Below are 13,091 nucleotides of genomic sequence, written 5' to 3' on the forward strand. Positions count from 1 at the left end.
GCATGTTTTCTGTTACAGTGCTTTTATATATCAATGAGGAGTGTGGTCATTTCACTTTTGTAAACTATCTGTAGTACTGATGCTCATGAAAATTGCTGGATTGACAGCCCTGTCCATCCAGGGCTTGGTCTAATATCTAGTGAAATGAATGGGAAGACTCATATTGACCTCAGTGGGCTTTGGATTACATTTCTTATCTGCAGAAGAGGAACAATGTAGATGGCACGAGTGCAAACCTCTTTTTCTGTTACTCTGTCATCTCTCCCTCTCTCAGCTCTGTCATAGATGGACCCCCTGAGGTAAAAGATAAGGGAAATGTTCATGGGTAACTGAATTCTTGTTTCTTCTGACACTTCTAAAAAGAGTCTTGATTCATTCAGTTAGGATGATGGCACTGGCAATGTGGATATTTGTCTACTAGGAAATGGATATACAACATAATGTTAAATCTAAGTTTTAGTGTTTTCTGGTAAATTAGTAGATATGCAGGATCAACTAATGCATCTTGACAATTATGGTCAATAAAGGTGTCCAAAATTGGGTTGCCACCTTTCAAAAAAGAGGCATGTTGGATGAATGCAATATTATCAAAGACCTTAACTGTTTATAGGACAAAGTCTTAAAACCTGCTGAACAATCAGTAGAGGTGTTATCCATCCAAACAACAACAAAATAAAATTGGTAGCAGCACAAAGGCTTAGGGGTGAGCTCTTCTAGCTCATTGGGATGGTCTAGTAATGATTGCATTAGTTTTTACTGCCATATATGTGTAGGTCTGGACTTACATACATACACAAGCAATACCATTGACAAAACTGCCAACACTTACACTGGGAATTGTCCAGACCCTGGCCTTGCAACCATTTAAACACCTGTCTAGCTTTACACATGTGAGAAGTTCCTTTTCAGGCTGGTAGAAATGAAATGAGACAAAAATGATACAAAAAAGGTCAAAGAAAAGGAAAAGTTGTATATAATTTAAATAGTCTTTTTTCATTGAAATTCTTTTGACTAGGCTGCACACCTGACTGAAGTTACTATCAAATCATAACTCCAGATGGTTCTATTATATCTTTCACCAAATAGATAATCTCAAAATAAAATCTCCTTAAAAAATTATTTGGCTTGGCAGAAATGTTGCCATACACCTTACATTGACTCCAACTAAAATTCATGACTAAATTCACACTGGTTTACTTGGGAAGAATGAGGCCAACAATGACCAATCAAAACTCAGATAAACAATGAAGTACGATGTTGTGATATAGTGTAAATCTCTGAAATTCTCATGCAACACAGACCTGTGAACCATCACAGTTGTGACAGACTAGAGGGCACTACATATGTTACATTTAGCTACAGCTGTGATATTTTCCTCCTCTTCTTTGTTATCTCTAGTCCTTATTTAAATCTGAAAGCAGATAAACAGTGAACATTTTTAATGATAGGGTCAGATCCTCAGAGGGGTTTCATTGGAAGTTAAGCACTCTTAGCATCCAGATGGGAATGAGAGAAGGTGCTATGTTCTGTATTAGATCTGCAAACACAGAAGAAATCCTAGGTATGGACAACAACAACAGCACTCTCCCTCTATGAAGCAGCAATTATATACATATATGTATGTATATAGTTTTGATTGCTGTTTATTACAATGCCATCCCATTACAGTTTATAAACAGATGCTGATGCACACGGGCACAAGTAATAAATAGCACAAAGCAAAAAACAAATTACAAAGTTGATATAATTAATAACATTCTAATAAAGTTTATCTCAATTGCCTAAAGAATAGTAGGAACAAACCAATGGAAATGTAAAAAAACACAACCCCCACCCCAAAACTTCAGAATATTTTAGTAACTAAATTTACCTTATGTTCAATTGCTATTGTTTTTGTAAAGAGGTTCTGTGGTACAAAGAATATGCTCATGTAGGTAGGGCAGGAACTTTCAGCTTTCTGAATCGGGAGGAGGTTGTTGTGCAGACAGCAAGGACACAAAGTCAGGAACCTCCCTACCCAGCTGAACAGGGCATAGTTCAAACATGTTGGTTGTGCAGCAACATTGGCTGCTCACACCCTGCCCAATAATGGGTCTCCTATTAATTTCACAGTGCAGGAATGGGCTCCAATTCTGAGTGAAGAAACCCTGATAGGAGTTAGAAAGTTGTCTCTTTCTCTGTGAAGAAGCCATGAGATCAGGGCAATTAGGGCATAGCACTGTTAGACAGATCACTTGTTTTCTACCCCTCAATAAACTCCTGATAATTAGAGACCCTCACTGATGAATTGCCTTCTTGAAATTATCTTTTTTCTCATCACGTCTTTCTGGGGTTTCCTTTAAATCCATCAGAAGCCAATATCAACAGACCTATACCAGCTTTCTTGCAAATGGATGTTTCTTGCAAGCTTTCCCTTTCTTATTCCTGGTTATTGGATCCATTTTAACAAACCCAGCATAATCTTTTGTTTCTACATTTTAAAACTTCAGATTAGCTTTTCCCATGTAAAGCAACCATTTTGGAGCTTGAAACAATGGTGTGAGTTTGGGCTTTGTAGAAGGTTTTGCTTTGAAAACTCAGAGGACTGAAGCCCTCTGCTAAGCCACAAAGCTACAGCATAAAGGGGCATCACTGCAAACTGTTCAACCTCTGTGCTTCAACCCAGTGTGCGTAGACAACATGTATGGGGGACACGGGGCGGGCAGGGGGGGGACACGAGGCGGGAGGGCATGTGCCCCCCCCCCCCCCGACAGGGCCGCCGGCCCTACTGCTGACGCTGACAGCAGTGCCTGTCGGTGCCCCACTAGACTCGGGAGACACCAGTCACCTATGTCAGTGTGGGAGGTATTGTGCTGGAGCAGTCTCTGACTTCTCAGCTCACACTATCAATAAGGGGCCTGAACTGTTCCCCTAGTTCACATGTGCTTCTAACATTTATGTTAATAGGGATTATATGCATCCAATGCGTGTGCAGTCCCAAGTTTCCAAGACTGCTAACATGGACCAATTGTGTTGGTTTTAACACAACTATGATACTAGGCTGATTTTGACCTTCTAGGGCTTAGCTCTACCTTGCTGAAAGGACTGGAATTTTGCCATTCACTTCAAAGTCAATAGGATCACGTCCTTAATGGCACTGGTCATAAAATATGAGGCTGGAGATTGTTTATTGATGAACACCAAATTTTAACATTGGATTCAGTGATAGGATGGAATGAAATATTTCAAGGTTCTGAAAAATCTTCCCTCTCTGCAGGGCTCTGCTTGATGTTCTATCTGTGATGGGTTCAATATCTTTTCTTTAACCATGACACAAGGTGACACATGTGGCCTTCCCTAGCCCATCCCATGTAAAGGCAGGAAGACCTCCACCCCAACTGCCCCAGCTCAAGTAATGCTTTTAGGGTGATCTGCCAAAAGGATGCAATATACACATAGAATGCAGTGACCATAAGTAATCAAAGCAGGACACAGTGAAATGAAAATTTAAAAAAAAAATAAAAAATTGATGGACTATCCAGATATCCACTAGGAATCCTTTTTTTTTCACTCAGTTGTTGGATGTTGCCACTTGACTAGCTTTGCCCTAGGCTCATTTGGACTATGATTAATGGTCAGATTTCCAAAGCTCCTAATCTGACTCCCAAGTGAAATGGCCAAATCATCAAAAGTGTCCAGCACCTTCCATAGTTCCCAGTAAGGTTTGGGGGTGATTGTGCTTCATGGCAACGGTTGGGTGCAAAGCACTTTTGAACATCTGGGCTAAAACCTTGGACTTATTAAACAGAATAAGAACTTTGCCACTGATTTCAGTGGGGCTAGGATTTCATGTCTAGTTATGATAATACAATCCTGGAGCTTTGAAATTCCACATCTTTCAGAGGACATATCCTGCATTCTATCGAGTAAAATCTGTGTTCCTATGAGAAACATTCCCCTTTTCTAAAGGATGGAAATAATGTTAAAGTTCCAGGAGCACAAATAAAGAGCTGCAAGGTTGCTTCTGGATTACAACCTTCTCATACTTTAAGAATGTTGAGATCACAGGGCTATGAAGCTATTTCAAACAAACATACTACTTTGTGAATGTATCGTATGGCCCCAATCTTGTGAACAGATGTACTATTGTAGATTCTGACACTCGAATGGAGTGCCACTAAAGTCAGGGGGACTCCATCCAAGCATAAAAATCTATGAATGCATCTGTCAGTAGGAGCAGAGGTGATATCTATAACTTTCAGAGTTTCCTCCTTCATGTGCATTTAATAGCAACGGTAGCCAGAATTTTTGGCTGATAAAAGAAATGTAGTTGTCTGTGACTGCAGGAGCCCTAACTCAGTGGTCCAAGTGGTCCCCATCCAGTCCCTTCATTCCTATGTTTTGCTCCTCTACATGGAAGGGGTACTGTCAGACTGAGAGTAACTGCAGGCATCTCTACCTAAAACTTTAACTCTATCATAAATGCACCCTGGGCTAGATTTCTGTAATTGCTGTAAATAGATTTAAGATGCAAGAGCACCCAGGTTTCATAATCCCATGGGGAAGACCAGATACAAACATTAAAACAACATTTAGATCTTCCTAGGGGCATTTCGCCCACTGAGTCACTGCAGATTAGAATCCAGGCCAGTGTGAGGTCTTCTTCAGTGAAAGCCCCACACAATGAGATGAGAATGAAGTTTCTTTAAAAAATTAATTCTATAGGCGCATCTACATGTCACTGTGTTTTAGCACTTCCTTTTGGAAGTACTAAAGGATGGCACAGTACAAGCAGTTGTTATGCCGTGCACATAGCACAGTTAGATTTTGCCACTACGGTGATGTAGCTGGTGATCACATGTAGACCCACGTCATCACTATGTCACTGTAGCAAGCTGTACAGTGATGTAGGGTGATGTGTAGATGCACCCATTACATTTAATAGCACTATTAGCAACCTACAGAAATCCTTTATGGCAGGGAGGATAAAATTGTCTTGTATCAGAATAAGGATTGCTGTTGACCTGATTTAATGTGGGCTTAGTACCCAGATGTTGAATAGACTTCAAATAATTATTGAAGATATTTGGTAAATTGTGCTGTGTACCTCAAAAGATGAAGCCTCTCAGGACTCTGTGTCATAGGCATGTTGAAAATTTGTTCCAAAGTGATCTAATTAATGACAGTCATTTACACTGATCATTATTTCTGAGTAAAATGTATGTAGTCCCAATGGTGCTATACAGAGACACAAAATACAAAGCCCAGGCTCTGAAGAGCTGACAGTTTAGATTGATTTAGCATGACAGTCTAAATTAGACTGATGATGTAGGTCTAGATTCTTCCACCTTGACACTAAGTAAGTATCTTACTGTATAAGTCAGTCCCATCAATCCAGGCACAGTCCAGGCACCATGTTTCTGTAGTCAACAGCACACAAGCTAATGAAGTGGCTAGCACAGTAACCTCCTGCCTTTGATTCCCTGACCCTTGTGACAATATGACTATTCACAGGGGTGGACAACCATCAACACAAGTCCAGTGAGAGGCTTTGAATTCTTGCTCTTCTGGAGCCATAGCAGTGTGCCTTACTTTCACTGCCCTTACTGCACGAGTAGTCTTCTATAAATTATTTGGAGTGAGGCGCTACTGTACCCAAGTAAGGCTTTCAGAAACTGGCTATTACTCCAATAACCAAAATTTGACTGATGATAACATGGATATACAATGAAGGGGAAAAGATGACAAATGAAGGGGTGAAAGAAAACTATCCTTGCAATAGCAACTTAGTTCTTTAGAACCTAATCTTGGGCCTAATCTATTCAACTCTCCATCTAGTCCAAGAAAACTGGAAGGTACTCAGTACTTTTTAGGATTGGGTCATACAGTGTTTCTTGTTTTTATATTTGCTTTCTAAAAAACGATGGGGAGAAGAGATAACTACACCTGAGCTCAGAGAAGAAAATTAATATAGAAGCATAGCTGATTAAAATGCTTCCTGATTTTCTCTTCCAGAAACTACATGGCTTTTTAAAAAGTCTAACTTCCTGGATAAACGTGTTATTGTATAACAAATAAACGAAACAATACTTTAAGATTTAACTATGGACTATAACTGATTTTTGCATCACTTATTACATTATTTAATAAAGGAGAAGCACATGGTACACATGTTCTATGGTACACATGTTCATAGCAAATGCTAGTGCAAAAATATATTTTATAAGTCTTATAAACCTATCATACATACATTGCCAGGTCTCTACAATTTGATATCCTACTCACACAGCTGACTTAATGGGAGCTTTACCATTGACTTTAAAGAGGAAATAGGTCCTAGCCCTAAGAGCAGAACACTTTGTGTTCCTTGTTTTGATACTTAAATCAAGGATGAAGTGACATTTTAACCAGAGTTTGGTTGCTGAGCTAGAAATGACATCAAGAGTCATGTACCTTGGTGTTGTGTGTTCAAATCACATCCATGAATTCAACACTGAATTCAACAAATTCAAATTCATTCAAAGCAGGAGCAACACTAGTAAAAGCAATGGAATGGCTCCTAATTAATTACACCAAGTTCAAAGGTGTTCAAATGGCTACTGATTGTAGCCATAAGATGACTGCTTTGTAGAGAAATCTAGATTTAAATCTAGATTTAAAATACAGCCAACTCCAGAACTGGTGTTGATTGATGGTACCAGAGAAGCCAAGAACTGAGTGGGCACAGAGATTAAACAGCGCTCTTGATCCAGGAGGATATATCCTGCAGAGCATGTTGTGACACACTATTAGCCTTGCTACCCCTAGAATCTGCTTGTTTGGGGACAAGCATAGGATTTCTAGGAATTCTAAGGGCCTGAGATGAAAACCACCATCATCAATGAAGCAGAGCCCAATCACTTCAGTGGATAAACTTATTTCACACTACTCCATGATGGCTATTTCTGAACTAGGTGGGGGAAGAGATTGTTAAGCAGAGAGATGTGAGAGAACACTTATCCATACACCTTTGGCTTAAAAATTGTATTTGTGCTTACTTAAGAATCATTTTAATGCCTCATCTTAAAATGGCCTATAAATACTGCTTAAACTTCTGCAAATTTATAACGTGAAATCTTGGCCGCATTGATTTCAGCAGAGCCAAGATTTCTTTCATGATCATCAAAATTTTTAACATAATTTTTGTAAACTGTAGGTAATTCAGTTATAAAGCTCTGCTTTCATAAATAACAAATCCATAACTACTACATTAAGAACAGAATATGGTGCCATGACTCCAAATTGTTGATTGAATCACATTAGAGCATTGACGTGCCATTTGTCACTAGAATTTATTGTCTTGCCTTTAGAAACCCCTTTTAACATCTTTTAAAATGTTTGTTTTGGCAGATACCATTTAACCAAAATAAAAAACAGTCAACCTCTTCATCCTTCTAATGTATTTTACAAACTCTTACAATCTGTGCTCTGAATTCTCTATTTCCTTGCAACCTCGTGCAATGTAAGGGATTGTTTACACTGTCAACCTAATCCTGACTGATTTAGAACTCAGCTGCCAGATAGATTTTCTCTCTCTAGATTAGTTGAATCTCAAATGATGTTGAGCACCTTTTGCAAAACATCCCACAACTCTGGCTCAGTCCAGTGGCAGCAGAAGGCAATTCAGCAGCCTTACCCTGCACTACGTTAGGATATTAGCCATATTACCTCTTCCAAGGGAGACATGGTAGTGATGAGGGTCTTTTGAGTTATTCTTTTAAACAGTCCTAGGGCTGTCTTCGTCCCGGACTGCATATTTTGATATTTTTAGTTGAAGACTTTTAGTTTAGACATTGGGACTAACTTGCTCTTGGGGACCCCAAGAGCCTGGCTTTTGCAAATGTGAGGGCATATTTACTTATGTAATCCCTTAATTAAACGCCACGGAAGCAAGACATGCAGGATATTGATATTAACTGCTTGTTTCTGACTGAGACCAGCTTGCATTTGTTTTATGTGTACTAGCAGCACCTGGTGGTGCCCACCAATGCGCACCATGTGAAAAACAAATAGCTGAACAAACTGTAAAGTCTAATACACCAGTGAGAAGCCAAACACCCACGTTGGGAAATCTTCCCTTCCCCTCATCCTTGGCAATCTCTTTTGAGCTGGTTGTCAGTAGCAATTTGAAAGCAGCATGCAAATGGGGAGACCCTCAAGGTGCCTGAGGTTTCCCTTTACTTTCCAAATGATTTCACAGGCAAAAATGAATTGTTCAATAAATTCTCAATGGAAAATTCCAGTCTCTGCAGAATATTCCTCCTGAAAGAGAAGGATGGATTTTTTTTTACACTGGTAGTTCAATAAATCTGTCTGGTACAAATTATGGTTGATTAAAAATAACTAAAGTGAGAACTGTTATTAAGACTTCCATCACAGAACGGCTTTGCAGAGCTGCATTGAGAGTTTAGTTATAGAAATCAGGGCTTTTTGTCTGTGAAATGCTAACAAATTGTTCTAGGCATTAGCAAACATTTTCCTAACAGTTTAACCCTTAAACTGGTTGTGCAGATTACATATATGCTGACTAGTAGCTAAAACAACTCATACATAAGTACATGTAGAATATTACAGATATCACATAATGTGTCATCTGTACACATAGAATATGTGTAGTAATTTATATTACATATATGTGTGCACACATTATGCGAGCTCTGAATGAGTCACCAGTATGTTTTCTCATTCAGTTAATGGTTCCATTATTATTATATATCTGTGATCAATGAACCTAGTAATGAAGCATATTTTATGGCTGTGCAAAAAATCTGTCTGCAACATTCTCTTTTTTCTTTGCACCCTCAAAAATCAACTTTGAAGACGTTGAGAAAAGTGGCATTATTTGCAAACCACTGATACACATCTGGATGTTTTTTTAAAAGGTGAGTAAAGATGACACTTTCTATAAGACCCCGAGCCAATTCCTATTACAACCAATAGGAATCTATCAGTTGACTTCCAGTGGAGTTGGATCAGGCCCTATACTACCAACTGATCGGAGAAGTGTTTGCATATATATTTTAAAGTATATATTTTTAAAAGCTACTGAAATGATTTCATCATGTCCAAGTTGTAATTTCTTTTTATAATACAGATTTAAACTCCAAATGTCTCCCAAACACGTTGGTGAATTCATTATTAAATAAGAAGAAAGCAAAATAAGCTAAAAGCCTGTACCCTTTTATATATGACTGGTAATAGATTCACTTTGAACATTTTCCCTATCCTATTCCCACTCCCTGAAGCAGGAGCTTCTCAAGGTAGTAGCCTATTGCCTTACTTTCTTGCTTTCTCAAATAAGGTACTGTGAAACCAAATAAGAGCACAAACCTAGAGACAGTCTTGAATCTAAGTCTCAACTGCAAAGCCTTTCTAACAGCTTAACATTGGACAGCCAGCTAATTGAACTGCACGTTGAATTCCATCACTTCTTTCTCACACGAAGGAAGTGACACTATTCATAAGACCCACTCATCCATATTGTATGTTATTATTCTATACCGAGAACTCCAGACTTTTGATTCTTGTCTTGATTTTAGCTGACAGCATCTGTTTTCATCCTGCTAGCTTGTCTAGGGGCTTGGATAAAACATTCAGCCTTTCAACACAGAAAAAAAGAAAACAAAATGGGTTTCCAAAGAGCAGAATGAGTTCTTAACCTTAAACATGCTCATTTACTTACAGAAAGAGTATTTCAGGCACAAAAGGTTTGAGCATCAGTCAAATACCAGGTTAAATTTGTAACAACATGAAGATTGTCCCATGCAGTGCAATCAGCTACTTTTTTTACCCTATAAGAGCTAGAAGTTATGGTGTTTGTATCAGTACGTACATTTTTTTTATATCTATAAAATGTGCATCTTTCAGACTATGGTCTCATGGTCCGAGCTGACTTCATTTGGGTTTATATAACAACAGTATCTGTCGTAAGGGCTGTTCTCTTTGTAGGAACAGACAATAATGCTGTCTTTTGGAGCAACAAAAATGTTGTCCTCTGTGTCAGGGCAGGTTGCACTGTCCCAGGTAGGAGAAGAGCACTGCTTCTCCAAGGCACGGTAAGTGGAGCCATCTCCCACGAACACGTTCCCGGGCATCTCTGGGTAGCAGGTCTCCAGGTATCTCAGCATCTCCTCTTGGTCCACCTTCCTGAGCAGGCTCTTGCATTCCCCTGCCGTGGTGCTGGTCGCTGTGGTGCAGATGGACACGGAGTCATCTCCCTTGAGGACCTTCCTGTCCTTCAGGTATGCCTTCTTGGCCAACTCATCGCAGCTGCTCCTGCCTGACTCCAGGTCCGAGGGGGTTCTCAGCAGCTCAATGACTTCCCTGTCCTTTGGTTTCTTGCAGCAGGGGCATTTGTTCTCGGGCCACTTGGTGCAGCCATCGGTTTTCCTCGTGAGGGCAATGGCAGCGATGCCAGGCAGGCAAATGGCAGGTCCTATTGCCAGGAGGGGGATGTCTCCCAGGGTCTCCCCTTTGATCCCGGAGACAGTAAACATGAAGCCAAAGACAAGGAAGACGCTGACCAAAGCCACCACCAGTCCAGTCCTAGGGTTGATGTCGTCGGGTCTCATGGTTCACCGCAGCAGAGCATTGGATCCCTTCTCCAGCTGGCGGGCTCTAATCCTCCAGAGGAGAACTTGCTCTTGTGAAGGATCAGCTGGAGTGACAAGCCCAAAGTTTCCAAGGAGGGAGGGGGGAGGGGGGGGAGAGAAAAAGCCAATCCCTGGCCAGATCTGATGTGCTCCTCTGTCTTCCCAGGAGGAAGAGCTGGCTGCAAACCTCCCCGGGGCTGCGAGGCGGGGTGCCGGAGCTCTTTCTCGGGAGATCCCCGGGATCCTGCCGCCGGGTCCCTCCTGCACAGCCCGCCCGGGGGGCAGCCGCCTGCCCCGAGGACCCGGCTCGCGCTGCCGGGGAGGGGGAGCGGGAGGGCGAGGCCAGGGCACCCCAGGCCCCCTCTCCTCCACAGGCAGCGGCTGGTCTGGGCGCTCCCCCCGCCCCGCCACACACGCGCTCCGCTCGCACGTGTGTCCTCTCCGCCGCCCCGCGCGTCTCTGCAGCGGCGCCCGGCAGACCGCGAGCCACAGGCAAGTGGGGCGGGGGTTGGGGCCATTTCGCGCGGGTGCTGCGATCGCCTGCGGGGCAAGGGCAGGAGCAGGAGCTCCCCGCCCCGCCTGCCCGCGGGCAGAAGGCGCAGCTCGCAGCGGCCCCGGGGCTGTCCCCTCAGCGCTGCCTTCAGGGCTTGGGCGGGCGGTGAAAGGGGGCGCAGCTCTCACACCGCCCCCCGTGCTGCTGGGGGCTCCCCCCTCCCCACACAGGAGAGAGAATCACGTGTGTGTGTGTGAATGCGAGTGGGCATGAGTGTGACGGGGGGGTGTATGTGCGAGGGACTGTGTGTGGAGATATGTGTGTTAGTGAGCATGAGTTTGTGTGAATGTGAATGGGAGTGTGTTAGTGAGCATGTGTGTGTGTGACTCTGAGTGTGCATGAGTGTATGTGACTGTGAGAGTGTGTGAATGTGTTAGTGAGCATGCGTGTGCATTTAAGTGTGAATATGAGCATGTGTGCATGTGTGAATATGAGTGTTAGTGAGCATGTGTGTGAATGTGTGTGTGAAAGTCAGTGTGAATGCAAGTGTGCATGCGCGTGACTGTGTGTATAAGTGTGAATGTGTGCTAGTGAACATGAGCGTGTGCATGTGAGTGTGTGGGTATGTGTATGAATGTGAGTGTGTTAATGAGCATGAATGTGTGTGAGAGAGAGTAAATGGGACCATGTGCGAGTGTGTGGATGTGAGTGTGTTATTGAGCATAAGTGTGTGTGAATGTGTGTGTATGTGTGTGTGAAAGTGAATGTAAGTGTGCATGAACGTGACTGTGTATGTGTGAGTGTGTGTGCATGAGTGTTAGTGAGCATGTGTGTGTGAATGTGTCTGTGAAAGTGAATGTAAATGTGCACGGGTGTGACTGTGTGTGTGTGAATGCGAGTGTGTGCTAGTAAACATGAGTGTGTGCATGTGAGAGTGTGTGCATGTGAGTGTGTTAGTGAGCATAAGAGCACTCCTGCTTCATGGCTGGATTTACCCTGCATTTTTACTGAGGCTTTTGGTTTTGTCTTAACCGGCGCTGGGTTGGGAACATCAGGACTGGACGGGCTTAAGGGTCTGTCTGGGGTGGCTTGGGCTGGGCTGTTCCTGCCTTAAGCATGGTGCCAGCAGAGCAGAGGTGGTCAATGTCCAGCCCACGGGCCAAATGGTGCCTACGCAGCCATGGTATCCACTCCATAGGACTCCCCATCAAGTGGGATCTTTGGTGGCAGGGGAGTGGTGGCAATTAATACAGCCACCCTCCATTGCTGCTAGATTCCCAAACACCAAGTCCCATGGGTGTGCCTGCTTCTCCCTGCAAAGTTGGGTCAAGCCTTCTTCCCAAACTATGGGGCTAGGTTGGGACTGGACTCCCCCACATCCTCTTCTGCATGGCTAGATGGGGCTCCGCCAAGCCCACCCCAGACATCGCATTGGGTCCACAGATGAACTGGGCACTGCCCATGTGGCCTAATGGGCAAAAAGGTTGAGCACTACTGGCATAGACAACCTTCTGAGGGTGTTGCTAGCCCTGTTATTTTTTGGCACTATGCAAAGAAGAACCAAACTGCCCCTCCCTCCCTCCCTCCCTCCTTCCCCCCACTACAGAAAGGATGTGGGCAAATTGGAAAGAGTCTAGCAGAGGGTGACAAAAATGGTTTGAGGCTTGGGGAACATGACTTATGAGGAGAGGCTGAGGGAACTGGGCTTATTCAGTCTAGAGAAAAGAAGACTGAGAGGGGGTTTAATAACAGCCTTCAACTACCTAAAGGAGGGGTTACAAAGGATGGAGCTACGCTATTCTCAGTGGTGGCAGATGACAGGACAAGGAGCAACGGTCTCAAGTTGCAGAAAGGAAAGTTGAAGTTAGATACTAGGAAAGCTTTCTCATTATTAGGAGGGTAGTGAAGCACTGGAACAGGTTACCCAACGAGGTTGTGAATCTCCATCCTTAGAGGTTTTTAAGACCCTGCTAGGCAAAGCTTTGGGT

General features: G+C 42.8%; 1 protein-coding gene across 1 annotated transcript; it reads right to left on the reverse strand.

Annotated features, from left to right (window-relative positions):
• Positions 1–9,084: 9,084 nt before the first annotated feature.
• On the reverse strand, positions 9,085–11,117 carry TMEM215 (transmembrane protein 215). Its single transcript, XM_006265459.3, has one exon. It carries the CDS (start codon positions 10,587–10,589, stop codon positions 9,882–9,884), a length of 708 nt encoding a protein of 235 aa, XP_006265521.1. The 5' UTR covers positions 10,590–11,117; the 3' UTR covers positions 9,085–9,881.
• Between the last annotated feature and the right edge of the window lie 1,974 nt (positions 11,118–13,091).

This window comes from Alligator mississippiensis, chromosome 3 (assembly GCF_030867095.1).
Source record: "Alligator mississippiensis isolate rAllMis1 chromosome 3, rAllMis1, whole genome shotgun sequence".
NCBI classification, from domain to species: Eukaryota; Metazoa; Chordata; order Crocodylia; family Alligatoridae; genus Alligator; species Alligator mississippiensis.

Excerpts from the sequence above, each read along its gene's own strand:
- TMEM215 (XM_006265459.3), bottom strand. The coding sequence starts at position 10,589 with ATGAGACCCGACGACATCAACCCTAGGACTGGACTGGTGGTGGCTTTG.